The sequence below is a fragment of the Thamnophis sirtalis genome, unplaced genomic scaffold (genome assembly GCF_051295495.1).
Source record: "Thamnophis sirtalis isolate CommonGarterSnake01/CBP01778 unplaced genomic scaffold, rThaSir2_p1.2 scaffold_1, whole genome shotgun sequence".
In the NCBI taxonomy this organism is placed as follows: Eukaryota; Metazoa; Chordata; class Lepidosauria; order Squamata; family Natricidae; genus Thamnophis; species Thamnophis sirtalis.
In genome coordinates, this window is record NW_028261381.1 from 29,280,921 (window position 1) to 29,302,511 (window position 21,591).

Genomic DNA, 21,591 nt, shown 5'->3' on the forward strand with positions numbered 1-21,591 from the left:
AGTGCAGGGAAGTGATGGGATTCGTGTAATCACACTATCTCATACCCAGAATGTCACGCCCTCCCCAACTTATCAATTTTTAGTTTTCCCCCTTCTCTCCCATAAATTCTTTCAATCTTATACTATGTTGTATGGTTTGCAGCGTTGACAATTTAATCCTTACAATTACCTCAGGAACTATAAATATTGTTAGGTATACCGGATGGCCCCTGCAAACCACCTCGCTTTTCACTGGGGATAGGCCTATTGTTAAAAGATGCCTCAGTCATCAAGGCAGCATTACACTTAAGGGAAGAAATGTGAACGTTTATAACTAAGAATTGTGAGAAATATGGCCCATTTTCTCTCTGCATATGCTAAAATTCTACACACGTGGTTGGAACATGCAAGATTCAAAGAGCACTGCCACAGCAGGGTTTCTCTCACCCTTATCGAATCTATTGCACGCATCCACACCCACATCTCACCTTAGAGGTTGGAATATGAAATACTAGAGAACCCGTAAAATTACTGTAGCACTCACGAATATGAGCTCATATGTACTTATTTTAGGAAAGAAAAAAATACAAAGCAAGCTCTAACTTTATTTTCAAACAATTGCCTGGAATGGCACTGAAAATAGAACAAGAACATTTTTACAGTTAGAACAGCATCCATTTCAAAAGGTACAAAATCTCTATAGAAGATTGCAAATAATCTACAGCTATTACTTGACAATGGTGAACACAAAATTTCCACGTGAATAGTGTCAATGATTTCAAAAACTTTTGATTTGATATCACCACTGTTACAGAAATTCAAATATAACGTAAAAGCCATTTTAAAGGAGATAAATATAATGGCATAATTATAGAGGGAGGTGCAGGATGACACAAATAACTGAAATGTTTCACAGATGCATTGTTGTCTCCAGGCTAAAAACTATCTTTCTTAGCAAGAGTACAGCTTACTGCAATATTCAACAAATTGACTTCTTATATTTTAGTTGTGAGACCAAACTCTGATGTGATGCAAATATATCTTCCTCTTACCAAGTGTTCAGATCACACAGCTGCATCATGCTATTCGATATACCAAGAAATGGCAACACGGGGGAATATTGCAACAAATGCACCCACTTGCTAGGTTAATCGTGAAACACTACCTGGACTTAATTCTATTTCCTTTGGCAGCAGAACATATCCAACAGCTCACTATAAGCAAGGCTTTTATGATTCATCCACAATGTATAATGAGATGTCTACGCAGAAAGAAAATGTTTAAATCTGCAAAACATGGCAATAACCAAGCCGGTAAACCAAGACCATTATCTACAAATTCTAACCTTGACATTTCCTTACAATGTACAAATTATAAATGGATAGAAAACAGCAGCCGCTGTATTTAAAAAAACATATAAAGGAATGGTTTGCCACAGGCCCTGTTTATCTAATACCACTTGCAGAGAGTTGGAGGAGAGCAAGAGATCTGCTGATGCTATTCAACTGGCATGTAATTATTACAATATGAGAAGCTGCGTTATTTTAACAGCTTCCCACCACATCTACAATTCTATTTTCAGGCAGTAACCACAGTGCAGTAAAGCAGAGAAAGCATCAACATAGGCATGTGTTTCATGGATTCTTCACCTGCTCTTGGCTTTCTAGGTGATAATTATGAGCCAGTTGCAAATGCCCCCATTCTTTTACCTTTCTAGACGATCAACGCTTCATCTGGAAAATGTCAACTCCATAAAGTCACCTGTATTCTTTTGAAGATTACATCAAGAGCAGTGGTCCCCAATCTTTCTGGAACCAGTTTTGTGAAAGTCAATTTTTCCACGGACCGGGATGGGCGGGGTGGTGGTTTCGCACACAACCTAGATCCCACGCATGCACAAATAAAGCTTCTCTCACCCGCTTGCACGGACCGGTTCTTAACTGTCCACGGACCAGTATGCCTGAGGGTTGGGGACCCCTGGTCAAGAGGATAAACCACTCAGAAGATTATGTTTTATTACCATAGAGTATAATCTTTACTATGAACACATTCTTCTAGTTTGCATTCAAATTATTTATCAAACTCCAGAAGAAATATACAAATGTTTATACATACTTTTTGACAGCCACCAATTCATGGCTTCCTGTTTTCTTAGGCATTTACAATTTCACAAGATGCAGCCTGCCCTGTTTGTAATCATTACATGAAAGGTGATTGTTTCCTTTTATCCATCCTAAGACCGTAACCCCAAATAGAAAAAAAAAAAGACTATCATCCACATGTAAAAGAATGACACCTCTAACAATTACTGTACAACCTGTATACTTATTTATTTCAAACTACACATTAAAGGTCAAAAATGGTACATTAGCAGGCAGAAATATGGAAAATCAATGACAGCCTTGCTTTCACAGCAATTCTACGTAGGTGAAGTTAAGCATGGGACTTTTCATCCACAGCCGGCACTCAGATAGTCATGGTGCACTGCAAGAACTGAAAAACAAAAACAAATTTAATAGAGTTGGTGGGGGGGTCCTTACCATCCTAATCCCCTCATTCCTATTATTTGCATATGATCCAAAATGTATCTATCAAATAATTAAGAATTGAAATTCTGAAGCTTGTGCTAAATGTTTCAGAGAAAAAATAATTTTGTATAAATGCAAGTTTTACTCATGACTATTTTGATTATATGTTTCAAAGTAAATTGCCACTGTCTAGAGTCCAGGGTTGTATTTTCTTTCTGCTGGCTCTTTTCTGCAGGTTCCTTTTTGTTTTCAGCTGCCTCAGGCTCCTTCCTGGTTCTTCTTTACTGTGGATTCGGTTGCCAACCTGGAGAAACCACTCCCCATCCCATCACCTTTCTGTGGTTTCTTTTCTACTTCTTTCTTTTGAAACCTATGTGCCAGATCGCAGGTGATTCTACGGAGTTTTAAGCTGTTTTTCCCTTTCTCTTAAAGTGCCTACAACTGGGAAGCTGACAGATCACTACCAAGAGGGGGAAAAAACTTTGATCCTGACAGTCGCATGTAACATTTTCTGTTTCAGTGCACTTTATCTTTCTACAAAAGCCGAAGTCAGACAGAGAAAACAGAGCGGTTTCCACGACATGGAAGTAGTTATAGGTTCAAAGTCTGTTGATTTTATCAAAAAGAACAAAAGAGATGCTCTAAGTCCAAAGCAGTAGGCCTTTCGTAGCGCTTTATCAACTGGTTACAGCAAAAATGAATACCACCCAAGAAAAGAGAAAAGGAAAAGCTGGCTACAAGGCATGATGAGAAATTTTAAGTTCGTAAACCTTTTAGTTTTACAGTAGTGTGACCACAGTGATCACAGCTTCGTCTTTGTTCTATTAATGGAAATCTGATTAAACAGCACACAAAACAATATAGTATCGTGATGGCAAACCTATGGCATGCGTACCAGAAGTGGCACACAGAGCCCTCTCTATGGGCATGCACACTGCCACCAGCTGCTCTTCTGGTTTCCATTTCCGGAGCACTGGAAAACAGCCTGAAAATGGCTGAAAAACCAAGTCCGTGTTCAGGGTCATTTTCCAGACGTTTTTCTGGCCATTTCTGGCCCAAAACCAGCCTGAAAATGGCCCAAAAAGTGGCCCTGAAAACAGCCGAAAAACAGGCATGCACATGCCAGTCAGGTGGTCTTTGGGTTTCCAGTGCTCTGGTGGGCGCACATGCACGCGCTTTCCAGTTTGGGCACTTGGTCCCGAGAAGGTTTGCCATCACTTGATATAGTACAATATCCATATTGTACATGTGCTTAATAAAGACAGTAATTGTTAGCTGAAACTATCTAAAGCCTAGGCTAACTAGTTCACTTAAGGGTATGAGGCTGATGCTTCCTCTAAGAACAGACACACTGATTTCCATCTCTGGAGTCTGTTCTTCATGACATTAGTGAAAGTGAATCATGCCCTGATTTAACAGATCTCTGCAAGACAAGGCTGCAAATCTGTTGCTAAGGGTTTTAGGGTCCATCAGTCCATGGATAGGCAGATGGTATATGAATGGAGAAAATCCAATTAACATTGCTACTCTTCCCAGAATCAATTGTCCAAAACAAATAAAATCAGCTGGAGCAAGGCATATAATTTTCCAAGAGGTGCAAAGAACTCCTGGGTAACAGCAAATTCTTTGCAAACCACTACTGCATTGTCTGAATAAATGAGGGGAAAAGGCCATTAATGGGATAGCAGATATGTATGAGTCTTCTGTCAACATGGAGAATTTGATTGATTTCTCAAAGACAGGACAGTCATCAGACAATTTCTGGAACACATTAGGAGGAATGGGAGAAATGAGGCAGCTAGTTTGCCACCTCTAAAAAGCTGCCTCCCAATTCTTCTAGGAGAGTGGCCTGCCAACTAGAAGGATGATGGCAAAGCAAACAAACTGCATTTATGCCTAGTCAAGAGCTAGGTTTGCACCCACAAGACTGGTATTCATCAAATGGGGCCCTTAGGTTCAGGTTAGGTTTTCTGAAACCAAGCTAACAACTGCAAGTTAAGGAGATTAATAAATAAAGGGAAAAAATTAACAACTATGATAAAAGGAAAAAAAACAAGGACTGAAAACCAATGGAAAAATGAGATGGGAGTCACACCATGTTCTGTGGTACAAATGGGGAGGAACAGACCAAAACAATCTGTAAGCTGTGGAAGGTATCAAATGAAATCCTGCATAAGCAAATAAATAATGAACATGAAAAATCAAGAACCCAGTGAAGAATTAAAGGAACTGCCATCTGTTTGAGATCTCAAGAGGAGGTACAGCACTATCTTGAGATGTAATTTCCTAAAATATTCTCGAGTATAATGGGAGTGGGATTATAAAAGGAAATGTAAGAAACACAATTCTAATTAAAAACATTTTTTTATTACCAATTAACAGTATTGTTACTTACATCATCATACAGAAGATTCACAATGCCCTGTTGCATGCTGTCTCTTCTTCTGAAGAAATCTTTAAAAAAAAGATTTGCAGATTTATATTATAAAAATCCTGAACTTGTCTAGATATACAGACAAAATATCTATGTGGTATATTTTAAAATAGTAAAGCACAACCATAATACATAATGTCCATTATCCATTTATTTTTACAGTCATCAGACAATAGCACATTCTATAAAATCGCCAGCAATACAATGGAATTACACCAGACTCCAAATAAGGCCACTCTATGTAAAATATTTTGCCATGTTCACTGTACTGTAAGGCTAAAGTAATTTAAAGAATAATGTTTGCCATCTTGTCAATAGTACAAATCAAAGCATTGGGACTTTGAAATGAGGCGATTTTTAAGTTGACAACTGTTTGAGAGTACTCCCACTTTCAGTAAGAAAAAAGCCTTTGGAATTACACATAATGGCTAAAGAAATTTGTTGCAAGAAGAAAAAAATAGAAGAAATTTTCAAAGCTTCTTCTAGGCAAATATGTTCTACTTATGCAAACTGGTCTATATCCAAGCAGTGAATGCTTGCTTTGTAAAATCAGAATATATTATACAAATCCAGCACTTACCTGTTAAAGCACGAAGCTTCACACAGCAAGCCACATAGTCATCAAAAGAAATTCTGCCATTCTTGCTGTAACGTTTTACAATAGCAATTAAAGTCTGTGGACTTAGTCTGTATCCTAGATAAGTAGTTAGAAAGAAAAACACACTTTCAGGAGAGAAAGCTTAGGAGAATTTTGCCAATATTTGGGTATTCATAAATCATTTACAGTAGTCATAACCAATCTGAGATAGAAGTTCAACAAAGATACAGTGAATAAAATGGAGCAAGTTAAGGTAATTTGTTAAGACTACCCCTTAAGAAGAGTACTATATTGCTCTATTGTGCAATTACAAACGTCTAACTTTCCCAGATGTAGCAAAAGGAATACAATCCATAAATTTCTAACCTAAATTAGATAACTAGCACTAGATTTGAATGCAGAAAATTCTGGCTTACCTGTGTAAGTTAGATTTCTAAATCAGTTTTACTTACCCATAGCTACAATAACTTGAGTCAGCACATGAAATTCCACAGTTCCACTTCGGTCTTGATCAACCAACATGAAATTGTGTTTCCAAGCACTGAGAGCTGTCCAAAGTTCTTTAAATTCATTATAGCCCATTTTTCCAGTATTCTGTCTCTAGCGTTATGTGTTAAGAAGCATACCAGCTTGTGGACAGGTGATTAAAAGAACAAAAAAAATAAATGTTTTACATGTATGCATTCTGTTACTGTTCTGCACACTTGTGCTCCAATTTTGCTCATGTTTTAAACAGATAAGTCATAAAAATTATTTAGCCCAAAAAACCACACCCCATTTTCTTCTTACTTTGCTCTTTTAGAAAACAATACCTTATCAATCTACACCTTTTAACATTGGTATCTAAGCAATTTTCAAATTAAGCTTGACTTTGGTGCCAATAGCAATACCTCTAATTTTCTTAAGCAATATTATGGAAGCAGTTTGCCACTGTCTTCCCTTAGGATGTATTTTTCAATTCTGGAATTTCACTTACAGTCCTAGGATTTTGTTACAGTCATGCATTTAAGTACTAACCATTCTTGAAAGCATCAAAGGATAGCTTACTGTTGCCACCTGCTGGGCATATATAAATACAGTACAAAAATTATTTGGGGTTCCTACTTGGACTTCAATTGATGACATATATAAGTCCTTCCTTTAAAAGAGGAATTGTAACAACAACAATAACAACAACACCCTGGGAATCTATTATTTATGAAGCTGGAAGCAATCTGAATTGGAAAAGAGATTTCCTACATATTTATTTTAAAATCAATGTGAGGTAGCTCAGATCTCACATTTCACATATGCAGAAATGTATTTAATTATGTAACTTCTAACATTTTACAGAGTCCCTAAAATCAGGATAGACAACATATAGCTTTCAATGTGAACCTAAGCCCTTTTTGCAGCCTATTGTGCCACTAAAGTTTAGTTGAAAAAATTGACTGAATGTGTAACATAATTTCCATTTGTTTTGATAAAATAAGAAAAACAAGTGAGCCCCCTGTAAACTTCATGCATCCATTTGGTAAAAGCCGTAGTCCCGCAAAATTAGAAGGGGTCATAATTTCCAGCATGACCTCTCTGTATCCTTGTATCATTAATGTGTAAAAACACTAAGACACATTTTCCTACTTTGTTTAGCTCTTTTGACAACTGATAACTGTTTCATGATTGCACTGTAACATGACATTCCTTCTAAGCTGCTTTCTGCATTGTTGTCAGTGGGCTGCAAATAAAAGACTGATCGTAATCTAAAATAGGACAAGTACAAATGAATCTTTAATGGGACCGGTTAAGAATATATGCAACCAGAAAAGCTAGTTGCATATATTTTAATCATTAAATGAACCAATTAAATTTCTTACATGTTCTTTAGTAAAATCAGACGGATCCTGCCATTTCTGTTCCTTTATGTACAGAATTACAGTCTCCATCAGGTGACCTGCACCTCAGGCAACAAATAAAAATGTATTCTAAATTATTTAACCCAAAGTTATTGTTTTAAATTTTATGACACACTGCCCAACTTAGAACTCAATCTGAAGACTGGCATCAGACATACTTTGTCACCTGTAAATCTTGATAAATTTCTAAAACTAGCAATTGTGTTTCCAGCTAAGCAGGATGAAGACAAGGAAGAGACTTTGGAAGGAAGCCTGATGCTTGTTCCTCGTTTGATATTATTCCACTTGCTCTGTGATTCAAACTTTCTTAATACATACTCTCATCTGCATTACATACTGATGTTTTCCAAGAGACACTGATTATGGAACTGGAGAAATAAGCTCCATTAAATTCAGTGGAACTTACTTTAAAAAAAGACATCTGGAAACAGACAATTCAGCTACATATTTAGCTGAATTTAAAAGGATACGTCTAACATCGATATCATAATTCTGCAGGTCTCCAAGCTGAATGCTGAAATTGCAAACAAAGTATTAATTCTAAAGCATCGCATCCATTTCAGTTGTAACCGTTAGTGCTCAAAACAGAAACAGCAAATCTCATTTAAAGGATTACCATTAAAACCTTCTGAATGTAGCAATCAACTTGCTGACAAAAGAGCACCAATTGAAATTTGATTTCTCAGCTGGACTTAAGGCTCTGTTCACAGAGTTTTCCTAGATGGAATGGTAGTTAAGAGGGGATAGGCGACATTTGGAAGCCAAGTCAAGAATACTACTACAAGGAGAGCCAGTTACCCTTCGTGTATTATACAAAGAGATTAAAATTCACTAGAAGTATTAACAGAGAGGTGAGGTATTCTGTTGCTCAAGAAATAACACTTATAATGTCTGAATATGGCTTCTATCTTTTCCCTATGCTAGACATCCCTCCTTCATCACATTGCACATAATCATCAGCCTAGTTTTTTTTTCTCTTCCCTGTTCCTTCCATTCACCCTATATCTATCATGCTGTGCTTTGCTTTTCATTTGCTCTTTCTGTTTAAAGGAGTGGAGAAGGGATATGTGTTTCTATGCATAAAAGTTGGTATACATAACAGCATGTTTGGTATGTGCAAGTGGAAGATTAATTTTATATTAGTTTAAAGATCTTGTAATGTAATTACAGGAAAATGAATGTAAGGAAAATGTTTAATATTAAATGAATTAACCATGATTAAGTACTGCTGCCAAAGTCATTGGAAGTTGGGTAGCATAACAAATATTGCTTTTGTTCTGAACCTTCCTTTTTTTAAGAATGTGGCTTCCGACAGAGATAAACGTTAACTTATACAGGTAGTTATCGACTTACAACAGTTCATTTAGTGACCCTTCAAAGTTACGGCACTGAAAAAAGTGACCAATAACCACGTTTCACACTTAGGACAGTTGCCACATCGCCATGGTCACGTGATCAAAATTCAGCCGCTTGTCAACTGACTCATATTTATGATGGCTGCAATGTCCCGGGGTCATGTGATCCCCTTTTGTGACCTTATGATAAGTAAAGTCAATGGGGAAGCCACATTCACTTAACAACCATGTTATTAACAACTGCAGTGATTTTCACTTAACAACTGTGGCAAGAAAGGTCGTAAAATGGGGTAAAACTCACTTAACAACTGACTTGCTTAGCAACAGAAATTTTGTGCCCCATTGTGGTCGCAGATCAAGGACTATCTATATAGATACATGCGCACATATATAAGTGTATCATATGACCTAATTAAGAGGCCATGTTCAAGAATAATTTCAATTATTGCTGGTAATCTTAGATTAGCAAAGGAACAAAACCAGTACTTTTTTTTGCTTGTCTGTTTTCCTTTTGATGGGAAAGTTCAACTTGAATTCACTATCATCTTTCTTTTACTACATGCAGTCAGTAAACAACAAATGAACTAAGAGGCAATATGTAAAAAAATGAGGAATGAGCAACACAGGTTACATAGAGAACTTAGATTAATTTTTATAACTTTGAGAGGATCCTCCACCTGCCTTTATAAATAAGCATACTAATTTATTTTCAACAGAGGTTAAAAATATGTGTGCACCTTCTCTCTTCAATGCATTTCAAAACTAGGGGGAAATTATTCCACTATTTGGATCCTGCTTGACTTGGGGACATCATTGAGTTGTCACTGGCAAAACATCTGAAGGTAAATCTATCAAATTATCCCCAAATATGGTCTCTGGAGACAAAAATTGAGTTCTCCATTACAGATGAAAAAAGGATCACAAAACAATCAGTGAAGGTAAAGGTTCCCCCGGATATGTGTGCTAGTCATTCCTGACTCTAGGGGGCGGTGCTTATCTCTGTTTCTAAACTGAAGAGCCAGCGTTGTCCGAAGACGTCTCTGTGGTCATGTGGCTGGCGTGACTAAACGCCGAAGGCACATGGAGCGCTGTTAACTTCTCACCAAAGGTGGTTCCTATTTTTCTACTTACATTTTTACATGCTTTGGAACTACTAGGTTGGCAGAAGCTAGGACAAGTAATGGGAGTTCATTCTGTTACGTGACAATAGGAATTAAAACTGCTGAACTGCTGACCTTTCTGATGGACAAGCTCAGCGTCTGAGCCATTGTGTCCAGACAAAACAATTACAGGTACAGAATAATAAATGTAATGACAATCTTACGAGAATATGTTCCACTGATTCCAGATTGTGTTAGACATCTCTGGAGTTCTTCTGCATCCACTTCACCATTCTGTAAAATGAATGTGTACAAATTTGAGGTTCAAGGGAATAGCAAAACTGGTAATAGAAAATCAAGTATTCATGCATTCTATACAATTAACATACTTCACAAATGTATCTCAACTATATATTTGCTATACTAGTTATTTTACATAAGTAAATCACAAGGGACATGTTTTCAAAATCACAAAATAAACTATAACTTCCTCATTTGTGACATCTTACAAATAGGACAGATCATAAAAATTAGTTTTCACAAATGTTGAACTTAAAAAAAAACTGTTTTATGTGCAAGCTTTACAAATTATGAGACAAACCATTTAAAATAAACAAAAAACTTCTCTCCCTATTTCTTCATTCCAGGCACATCCTACAGAGTTTCTCAGGTTAGTTCAAATCCAGCTCTATACAAAAATATACAAATCCAACAATTCATAAGCTTAAAGTTAAATCCATATCCAATTATAAAATACAAACATAAAGCTCATCCAAACAAAATAATCTCTATAATGAAAGCCTTTAAATTAATTTGTCAAGCTACCTCGATATCCATGTCAATTTGCTATCTGTTTGAGCAACTGCAAATTCTCACATGGGAGAATATTCATTCAAAAAGACATGAAATGCAGCCTTTCAGCTACCGTGCCATTGCATTATGATGCATTATCTTGCTAAAATGACAAAAAAGGCTTCTTAAAATATATTACAACATAAAAGTGAGCAATCTAAATATATCTTATTAACCTCCAAGTTAATTTTGCAGCAATGATTTAAAAAAAAATTGTGAGCTTTGCCAATGAAAGCACAAGGAATGGTGGATATTGAAAATCCTGTTGCTTGATTTGGCCTTAAGCAAAATTCCTTAATCTAACATGAGAATCATGTATAGACTTCTCAGAGGTTTCCCAGAAGTATTTTTCCAAACTGAACGGGCATATCATTTTCCCGGCTAGTTAAAAAAAATAGGATCATGCTGATATAAAGTTCTCCATAGAAAGAAAGAAAATATTACTCATATTGACAAAAATTCAGTACGTATTCAGTACATATTTTCTACTAGACCTATGTAATTAAGGGTATTGTTCATAATGATTGTACAAAACACAAACATACTTTTGCATTTACCACCAAAGCAAAAGGATTTTCACTGGATAAGTTCACAGGGCACAAGGAAAAGATTAAATGAATCTTGATTTCGACATTTCTGAGTCTCATCGTCAGTTCATAATGCAAGAACACTCAGAAACTGTTTCACTGCCTTTCTTTACCCTCCCCTCCAAAAACAATGCCCATGTTACTGCAAGTTTCTACCTGATCAGTTCTTTTGATTGTCAAAGGCCCACGCTTCCATCACCCCACTGGTCTTGCTATATGGCAGATGACATTGTGCTTATTTGACTGGTACTTCAGGAGTGAATGTTTATTCCTCCTATAAAAAACTAAATTTACTAAAATATTACAGTTGAGAATTAAGAAAAATATGGAAGTCAGCAATGACGATCCTACTTATGAAAAACTAAAAACACAGAAAAACTCCCTGTTCCAGATAGCTACTTTAGAGCAGTGGTTTTCAAACTATGTTCTGGAAAACTCCCGAATTCCTTAGAAACTGATCATGTAATCTTCAATATAATCAGTCACATTATTCCTTCCACGAACCCACCCCCCAAAAATATAGGTTACTGTACTATCTATGCTATTAAACTTCTCCTCTAGAACTGTAGAAGAAGTTGCAATAGAACGCTGGGGTTATTCTCTAGGCTATGCTCTGTTCAATTGTCAGCATTTTACATCTGAGGATGTTAGGCTACATTACACAGATCTTGCAATTGTGCTTAGAATGCCAGCCCATTTATTCAAAACCATATAGGTTGATCCTGAGAATATGTTATTCCAGAACACACTGCACAATCCTTTGCTATGCAGTTGAATTCTACAGCCGATATATAGCATGTTCAGCAAAGAAAAACTTCTCTCAAGATACAGAGCTTGAAAACCCTGCTGTAAAGCAATGAAAAAAAATGAAAAAGCAATGGTATTTCATGTTTTCCTCACTTGCAAAAATTGATCACCTAGTACAGGTAGTCCTCGACGTACAATCATTCATTTAGCGACCGTTCAAAGTTACAATGGCAACGAAAAGAGTGACTTATGACCATTTTTCATAGTCACAACCTTTGCAGCACCCCCAAGATCATGTGATCAAAATTCAGATGCTTGGCAATTGGTTCATACTTATGACGGTTGCAGTGTCTCGGGGTCATGTAACCTTTTGCAACCTTCTGACAAGCAGAGTCAATGGGGAAACCAGACTCACTTAACAACTAGGTTACCAATTTAACAATTGCACCGATTCATTTAACAACTATGGCAAGAAAGTTTGTAAAATGGGGCAAAACTCACTTAACCAATGTCTCACTTAACAACAGAAATTTTGAGCTTGTTTGTGGCCGTAAGTCGAGGATTACATGTAGATTTTAGTTGCAGTCAATATTTGAGATGAAAAAGTACTAAATATGATTAAGAACTCTGTGCACTATGTAAACTGTTTTGTATCTATTTTTAGATATCTATTTTTACAACTATTATTATACTACCTAGTATATTCCTATACTAACTTATTTTGGGTAGTAATCTTTTTAAAAACATGTATACGCTATTCCTTATAATTCCAAGAAATTATACTGCTTGGAAAATTATCTCTTCCACCCAAAACCCTATTCTTCTTGGGGTCTTAGTAGCTCACACTATCAACTCCATTTTGGCTATTCTTTGCTAAGTCTGTCGTAACAACTTCAAATGAAAGTCACAAGATTGAATTTTGAACCATGCCCAAAAGAGTTTAGTGGAATTTAGCGAAATGCTGAGAATGAGAACATTAAAAAAATTACTGCATTTCATTTACAACTATAACAAAGAAATCTGCTTTATGAAGTAGTTGGTCATCTTTCTAGACAAAATGTGTGGTTCATTCCCTGCCTGTAGAGAAAAGAAGCAATTAATTGACCCACACTTGTACTGGATACTATTTCAAGCAGTTGCTGCTCTAATGAAACAAATGTTGTTCTGAAATGCCTTTCTTGTTATTCCTGTCCTGTATCAGAAGGCAGTCTACAGGGAAAGCAAATACTGTGCCATACTTTCACAGTTAAAACTCATTTCTTCTTCCATGAAAATGTTAGTAAGGACAGCATTTTACAATTGAAATTAGGCGTTTATCTGAGAATGAATATCCAATGTGGCCACTCTTTTTATCTTTAGGCACTCATCAACAGAATCTATTTTTAGGTTAGAGAATATCCTGGCATCTATTTCCTTTCACAATTTAATCACAAGTAAGAGACAATCCTAGCTTCCAAAAGCGTCATACTCTTTAATTGTTGAACTGCATGTATTTTCCAGCTTTCCACAATATAAATTTACTTTGCCAGCATAAGCTTAGAATCACATTCACATAAGCTTAGAGACTTAAATAACTGTCACCATTCTGGCAATAAATAACTTTACCTCCATAAGCTCCCTGACTATCAGAGAGCAAACAGAATTTAGAACTGGCTGAAATGAATGCTTACTGTTCTTGTCAATAAGCAACTAAAATGGATCAAAGAATATCCTACACAAAAAACATCTATTTTAATAGAAAGTACCATTAAATCCGTTCAAATTAGCTCAGTATTAAAAAAAACTCTCTGTGGGTGATAAAACGTTCAGGGTCAAAGGAGACTATTTAAGAAGGCAGTTCTTACACGGTCCCTGCCTCAGGTCACAGGTAATTTCTCTCTTATCAACTCCTCCAATGGAATATAGCATCAAATGGGTTGTGGCAGAGATATGAATTCTTTTACTGCTAGAAATACAATATTACTATTGCTTTTATTGTGGAGGCGCTAACTGATTTGTTAAGAAAATGCCTTACTACTACTGTAAGGCATTCTTTGTAAAGAGTATAAAAAATAAAATGCAAGCAGAAGAATAAATGTAATGAAAAGCTACTCACCTGAAACTGGAGTTCTTCATGAATATTGCTTTTGCAGTTCCACACTCTTGAGAGAATGCAAATTGGCATCATAACTCCCAAAACGCTCTAGAGACCAATGACCTGTGGGGCCATGCATATGCCCTTTGGTGAATCTTTACTATAACCTTTTAACCAGTCCTTTCGCCCAGATTATACAGATATGGCTTCTGTATTTCTCAATACCTAGTCACATATAATGTACAGACCTCTTCCAAACTGAAACTGGATGGACATTCACTTAAACACCGATTCACTAAGTTTTTATTATATAAACTTTGATGTACTGTAGCTATTCTAGGTTGCCAGATAGCCCTACAAATAAAATTGGCTGAAGATCATAGTCCAATTAATGAGGTCAAAAATCAAATTTACAGTAGCCCCCCCATTCCTCTTACACAGAAAGTACAATGTTACCATAGGAAGGTAGCTTTATATTGCCTGCCTTTATCTACATTTAAAAGTAGATTATGGATTCCATGCAAAAAAAAAAAGATTAGTTGAAGGCGAATTTCTCCATTCTTCCTCTCAGTCCAGCTGGATATTATGTTGGTCACAAATGGGGAAAAAGTTATTTCCTTTTCTGCTATTGAGCTGTTTAATACCTATAAAACTTTAGAAACAAGCCTAAAAAGCTAGCAATCTACATGGTAGTAGCTGTAGATGAAAAGCTATCTTGTGCTCTATGGCCAGTCACATTAAAAAATTACAGGCAAGCAATTCTATAGGGTCATCTATAAGGGTGCAATACCAATAATACTGTCAATATATCCATTGCCAAACAAAACTCTTGAGATGATGGGATATTTCTAACCCTGATCAGCAGAAAAAAAAAGTGACTGTCTTTCAAAACTTTAGAATTACTTAAACTGACCTTACCTGTCCAGCAGTAGCACTGAAGAATGCCCACAAGGGATCAACAGCAGCACCAGCATAGGCACCAGAATAAACAGAATATCCAGTAGATCCATCATGGGCTACAGCAGTTTGTACCCCTCTAGGGACCGGTTGTCCCACTGCCATTTGCATTGGCATCTGACCATGGTAAGCACCATACTTTTAACAAAAAGAAGAGATATATTTTACTATGTTCATCAGCCTAGCACAAAGCATGTATGCACACATATCCCAACTGTGCGAAAACACCCTCTCAAATATAACATAAAAATATCAGTTTTTAAATATTCAAAATCCAGTGAAGCATGCTTGAAAGCTATGTTTCATTACTATGTAACTAATATATTATATTGGTTACATAATAATAAAACATAGCTTTCACAATACAGTTAGTCCTCACTTAATGATATTCCTGTTTATCAATCATTCTAAATTAGGACAACACTGAAAAAGTAACTTTATGACCAGTCCAGGTACTTACAATCATTGCAAAATTTCTGCAGTCATGCTATTGAGATTTGAACATTTCATAACCAGCAGATATTTACAACTGTTGCAGTGTCCTGTAGTCACATGTTCACATTTGTGTATTTCACAACCAGCTTGCAACAAGCAAAGTCAATGGGGGAAACTGAGTTCATTTAACAGCTGCCTTGCTTAGCAATGGAAATTTTGAGCTCAATTGTGGTCGTAAGTCAAGGACTACCCATATTTGCCAATAGATAAAACCAAAGACTCTTTATTCCATATCTTTTAAATATTAGAGAAGGTGTTAGGCTATTGAAAATGCTTATACTTGTCTTGAAGAAAGGGAGAGTGAATATTTCTATTTTTTTCTTTATATACAGCACATTCGGAAAGAATCTAGACTTCCTTCACTTTTGTCAATTATGTTATGCTACAGCCTGATTCTACAGTTTTTGAAATTCATTTTCCCCCTCAATATTCTACACTCAGTACCCCACAATGACAAAGTGAAAACAGAATTTTAGAAATCTCTGTAAATTTATCAAAAGGAACTGAAATATCACATCGGCATAAGAATTCAGACTGTTTGCCTCACAGTTCTCTTGGTCATTGTTGAACATGTTTCTACACCTTGATTGGAGTCTAGCTATAAATTAAATTGATTGGACATGATTTGAAAAGGCACACACACATCTCTCTATAGAAGGCCTCACATCTGATAAAGGCAGACTGTAGCAGGGCAAAAACCATGAGGCCAAAGGAACTGCCTGCTTCAGAGACAGGATTATTGCAAGCCACAGATCTGGGGAAGGCTACAATAAAATTTCTGCTGCACTGAAGTTTCCTAAGAGCACAGTGGCCTCCATAATTCTCAAATGGAAGAGGTTTGGCACAACCAGGACTCTTCCAAGAGCTGGTTGCCCTGTCAAACTGAGCAATTGGGGGAGAAGGGCCTTAGTAAAAGAGATGACCAAGAATCCGATGGTCACTCTGACTGAGCTCCCAAGATCCTGTGTGGAGATGAGACAGAGTTCCAGAAGGACAACCATCACTGCGGCCCTCCACCAATTTGGGCAGAGTGGCTCGAGGGAAGCCTCTTCTCAGTGCAATACACATGAAAGCCTACTTGGAGTTTGCAAAAAAAAAAAAATAGCACCTCAGGACTCCCAGACTGTGAGAAACAAGATTCTCTGGTCTGATGAAACCAACATTGAACTGTTTGGCCTCAATTCTAAATTTTATGTCTGGAGGAAACCTGCCGAATATCATCCCAATAGTGAAGCATGATGGTGGCAGCACCATGCCATGGGGGCACTTTTCAGAAGCAGTTACTGGGAGACTGGTCAGGGTTGAGGGAAAGCTGAATACAGCAAAGTACAAGGATATCCCCAATGAAAACTTGTTTTATGGCACTCAGAAACTCATACTGGGCCAAAGGTTCACTTTCCAACATGACAACGATCCTAAGCACACAGCCAAGATAACACAGGAGTGCCTGAAAGACAATTCTGTGAATGTGCTAGAGTGGTCCAGCCAGAACCCTGACTTGAACCCTAGTGAATATATCTCGAAGGACCTGAAAATGGCTGTCCACCGATGTTCACCATCCAACCTGACTGAGCTTGCAAGGATGTGCAAGGCAGAATTGCAGAAAATCCCCCAATCCAGATGTGCAAAGCTTGTTGCATCATATTCAAAAATTCTTGAGACTGTAATTGCTGCCAAAGGTGCTTCAACAAAGTATTGAGTGAAGGGTCTGAATACTTATGCCAATGTGATATTTCAGGTTTTTTTAAGAAACTTTCAGAAATTTCTAAAATTCTGTTTTTACTTTGTCATTATGGGATAGTGAGTATAGATTAATGAGAAAAAATGAATTTCAACAACTGTAGAATCAGGCTGCAGCATAACAAAATTGACAAAAGTGAAAGGTATCTGAATACTTTCTGAATGCACTGTATTTTCCCCCTTTTGCTATCCTTCTCTTTTTTTTCCTTTTTGCATTTTCTTTTTTTTCTTGTTTATATTTTGTATCTTTGTATTATTAAAAAAATCTTAAATATTAAAAATCTTAAATGATCAGTGTAATAACAACAAATTTTCTTCCCATTTCAATGTAGGATAAAACCTGGTTTCCCTGTTTCAGGAAACAAGTCTTAATGTATTTAATATATTAAGAATAATATGTTAAAATATGTTTAAAATATACAAATAAAGCTGTACTAACCCTGTTCCTTCATTTAACATTAGATCAATACCCAGAGGATACAACATGTGGCAGCAAATTACCAACATAACTGTAAAAAAAAGCTGAACAGGGCCATATCAAGTAAATGCTTGGATAGAAGACCACTCAGAAATCCCAGAGTTATAAGCTAGATTGGGAACTTGATAAAATATCTCAGAAAATAATAACTACAAATCCTATCGTTCTCCTACCAAGAAAACTGCATGGATTTGTTACCTTGACTCAAAAATACTTCCATTGTTTTCCTTAGTATATAATCAGTTTCCTATATTATTACTTTCTTCGTTAAATTAAGAGTTCCGTACCACCAAATAATTTTGGTAAATGGCAAATTGCTTCCATATTGCTGGTGTCAAGGGAACAACACAGATATGTTGACAAACTCAAAATGGGTTTGTTAGAAGCCTTAGAAATGAGGCAGAAAAATTGTCTGGAATATTGTAGAAACACATCACCTCACCTTCTCACCTTTCTACTTCTATTGGTATGTTATGACTATAAATTTGTTAGTTATACAGGTAGTCCTTGACGTAGGACCACAATTGAGCCCAAAATTGTTAAGTGAAACATTTAAGTCAGTTTTGCCCCGTTATGACCTTTCTTGCAACAATTAAGTGAATCATTGCAGCTGTTGAGTTAATAATCTAGTTGTTAAATGAATCTGGCTTCCCCATTGACTTTGCTTGTGAGGTCACAAAAGGGGATCACATGACCTTGGGACACAACAATGGTCATAAGTATGGACCAGTTACCAAGCATCTGAATTTTGATCACATAATGATGGGGATGCTGCAAAGGAAAAATGGTTGTACATCACGTTTTTCAGTGCCGTTGTAATTTTGAACAGTCACTAAACAAACTGTTTTAAGTTGAGGGCTACCTGTATCTTATGATTTATCACTTCGTTGCTTGTATGTATACTGAAGCTTATGCTTTGCAGACAAATTCCTTGTGGGTACACGCTGGGCCAATAAAGAATATTCTAATAGGCACAGAAGCGTTTTTTAAAAGGTTATTTCCTAGGATAAAAATGAAGAGGATCATGCAGGTACTCTTATGACCATAATGGAGTCCAAAATTTATGTTACTAAGTGAGAAATTAGTTAAGGGGGTTTTGCCCCATGTTACGATCTTTCTTGCCATAGTTGTTAAGTGAATTCACCACAGTTATTAAGTGAATCTGGCTTCACCATCGACTTTGCTTATCAGAAAGTGTCAAAAGGCAATCTCACATGACCCTGGAATGCTGCAACCATCATAAATGTGAGTCAGTCGTCCAGCCTCCAAATGTAAATCACGTGCCCGCATGAAAAACAGGTTGTAAGTCACTTTTTTCCAGTGCTGTCGTAACTTTGAATGGTCACTAAATGAACTGTTGTTAAGTCAAGGTACTACCCAGATAACTCCTTAACTTGCTTAACTCCATTACCTTTTACACTGTAATGGAGGAAGATACACGTTTGAACATTCTTCATTGTTAAGTTTGGTCGCTAAGCGAACTGTTATAAGTTGAGGACCATTGGATGAGGATATAATTAGGAAAATTTGGGACTGTGCCGAAATGGATAGATTAACCTTAAAAATTAAAGATAAAGAAGACTCAAAATGTTACTGGACGTGGAATAAATTTTATGAATGGATAGAGACAAGGGGTAGAAGAAATGAGAGAGAAAATAAGTTTACAAATGTCAATAATTGTTAGCATGGAAAATAAAGATGCATAAAACTATGACTATAGTAAGGGGAAAATTGTAAATCGGCTAATGTAAGTAGAAATTTAGTTAAAGATCTTTTTCTTTACTCTTTTTGGTCATACTACAATAATTACTATTATATTATTGTTATAGTTACTAGTTTGTGTGTTATGATTTACTACTAACTTTTCATTGGCTTTGCTTTATATGTAATTATTATCCTGACATGTCACTGTCTTTTCAATTAAAATACAAAAAAGAACATCCTTTTTTGTTAAGTTTGGCCACTCAGCAAAACCGTTATAAATCGAGGACCACCTGTGCAGCCTATGTATATACGGTATCTGCAATTTACTCCCAACCTAGTCACCTCCTGCAACCCTACTGGGTGGAAAATGATATTGTAAGTCCATTCCCTTTGTAGGCCGCCATAACATCTCCCAGTCAAAGACGAGGGGGGGGGGGAGAAAAGAAGCACCGGTCGGGTTTGTGGGGAAGAAGGAAGACATTTTATAGAACCTGGAGTCTCTGAGGGCGAGGGAACCCAAGCGAGGAGACCCACCAACAAAAGGCGAGAAAGCGAAAATGGCTTTTGAAAACCAAAGACGGGCAACCAGCCTTCCAAACTAAGTACGGAAAGAAGCAGCAGCAGCAGCTCGGCGGGCTCCGCGCCTTCCCGTTTGCCTTACTCACCGCTCCAAACGCCGGATACGTCATGCCGAATCTGCGAGAGACGAACCGTTAAAAAACGGTCACAGCCGACTTCGAAGCTCGGCGGGGGTTCTAAATCCGCCACAAACGCCTCTTAAGTTTCCCCCCCAAAAGGCCGCAGTCGCCGCCTTCTCTTTCCTTGAGTCGCTCTACTAAGAGGCGGGACTTCCTTTCCCCCCCGCTAGCCCTCTTGTATCGCCTTCCTCTATTGGATAAGGCCGTCACCCACTTCCTGTTCGGGGCCGTTTCGCAAGATGAGGAAGCGGGGAGAGCGGAAGAGGTGTATATGGTGGGGGAGGGGGAAGGAGTTAAGAAGGAAGTCCCGCCTACTCCGGAAATGATCGTTGAGGAAAAAGAGGAAGGCGCGGTTGTAGTTTCGGAAAAGAGCGGAAGTCAGCGTGGCCGTATTCTCCTTATAAGGCAGCGGCGCAGTGTGTATTTCCTTGATAAAGAGATTATGCGAGAAAGTTAAGTCGGCTATCGAAATCAATGATACCAACGAAAGAGATGAATGACGGATGTCCGTTTTTTTGACAATAGTATTGCTTGTGTTAGTATTGCTTGTGTTGTACCTATTATTTTGTAAACGATTGACAAATCAAAAAAATAAATAAATAATCGTTCCTATAAATAATCGTTCCTCTATTGGGGGAATAGTTTCCTTGCAGGAGTTTCCTGAGTATTCTCTATCTGAAAATGGATGGATGGATCCTTTTTAAAAAAATGTTTATGATGAACTGAAAAGTCCACTTTACTTTCGGCCAACAAAGTATTACTCTTGATATCTCAAAAATTTTATTCTTCCATTTTGATTTTGTTTCATTGCTTCAATTCATGTAATACGTGCACTTTTGAAAGTCAAACCAAATACTGAGATGATATAGATCCGTGCCTAGTTCTTTTTTGTATTATCAACCACTGTTTCGCCACTTTTGGTTATTGCTGTAAGGACTTTGATGCTCTTGTTCACTGTAAAGATTCTTTTTTAAAAATCAGTATACTTGCACACTGATTAACTAGTTTGAATCATACTGTAGGAAGTTAAAACCCACCCCTCTCCTAGAAAAATGAAATCTGGGAAATATTGAAAAGGCAGAATATTATATTTCCCTGGATAAGAAATGGAGGAACATGTTTTTAGACAGGAAACAGACTCACTCTTAATAGCCCCCATCTTTGTCAATGAGTCATTAAAGCCTGAGATACTCTACATAACAAAGTATGATTAACCCTCTACAGAAACTGACCACAAGGCCCCTGGTAAAATTACATCAGCCAGCAAGGCAACCAAACTTGGATTCAAAGCACAGCCTACAGAGTTGCCCCTGCATGACCCAATGGAAGTCTGACAATCAGCATACAACCTCAAGATCAAAGACCAGAGAGGG

General features: G+C 37.1%; 1 protein-coding gene across 1 annotated transcript; it reads right to left on the reverse strand.

Moving 5' to 3' along the window:
* Positions 1 to 564: 564 nt before the first annotated feature.
* On the reverse strand, positions 565 to 20,370 carry GCA (grancalcin). Its single transcript, XM_014054099.2, has 8 exons — positions 20,186 to 20,370; positions 15,065 to 15,241; positions 10,111 to 10,180; positions 7,902 to 7,945; positions 5,992 to 6,139; positions 5,522 to 5,635; positions 4,903 to 4,961; positions 565 to 2,472 (listed from the first exon to the last, which is right to left on the reverse strand). Exons 1-8 carry the CDS (start codon positions 20,207 to 20,209, stop codon positions 2,446 to 2,448), a joined length of 663 nt encoding a protein of 220 aa, XP_013909574.1. The 5' UTR covers positions 20,210 to 20,370; the 3' UTR covers positions 565 to 2,445.
* Positions 20,371 to 21,591: the final 1,221 nt, after the last annotated feature.

Excerpts from the sequence above, each read along its gene's own strand:
- GCA (XM_014054099.2), bottom strand. The coding sequence starts at position 20,209 with ATGACGTATCCGGCGTTTGGAGCG. Across the intron at positions 6,140-7,901 it reads TTATGATATCGATGTTAGAC|AGACAGAATACTGGAAAAAT; the intron begins GTATCCTTTTAA and ends ACATAACGCTAG. Across the intron at positions 2,473-4,902 it reads TGAATCTTCTGTATGATGAT|TTCTTGCAGTGCACCATGAC; the intron begins GTAAGTAACAAT and ends TTTGTTTTTCAG.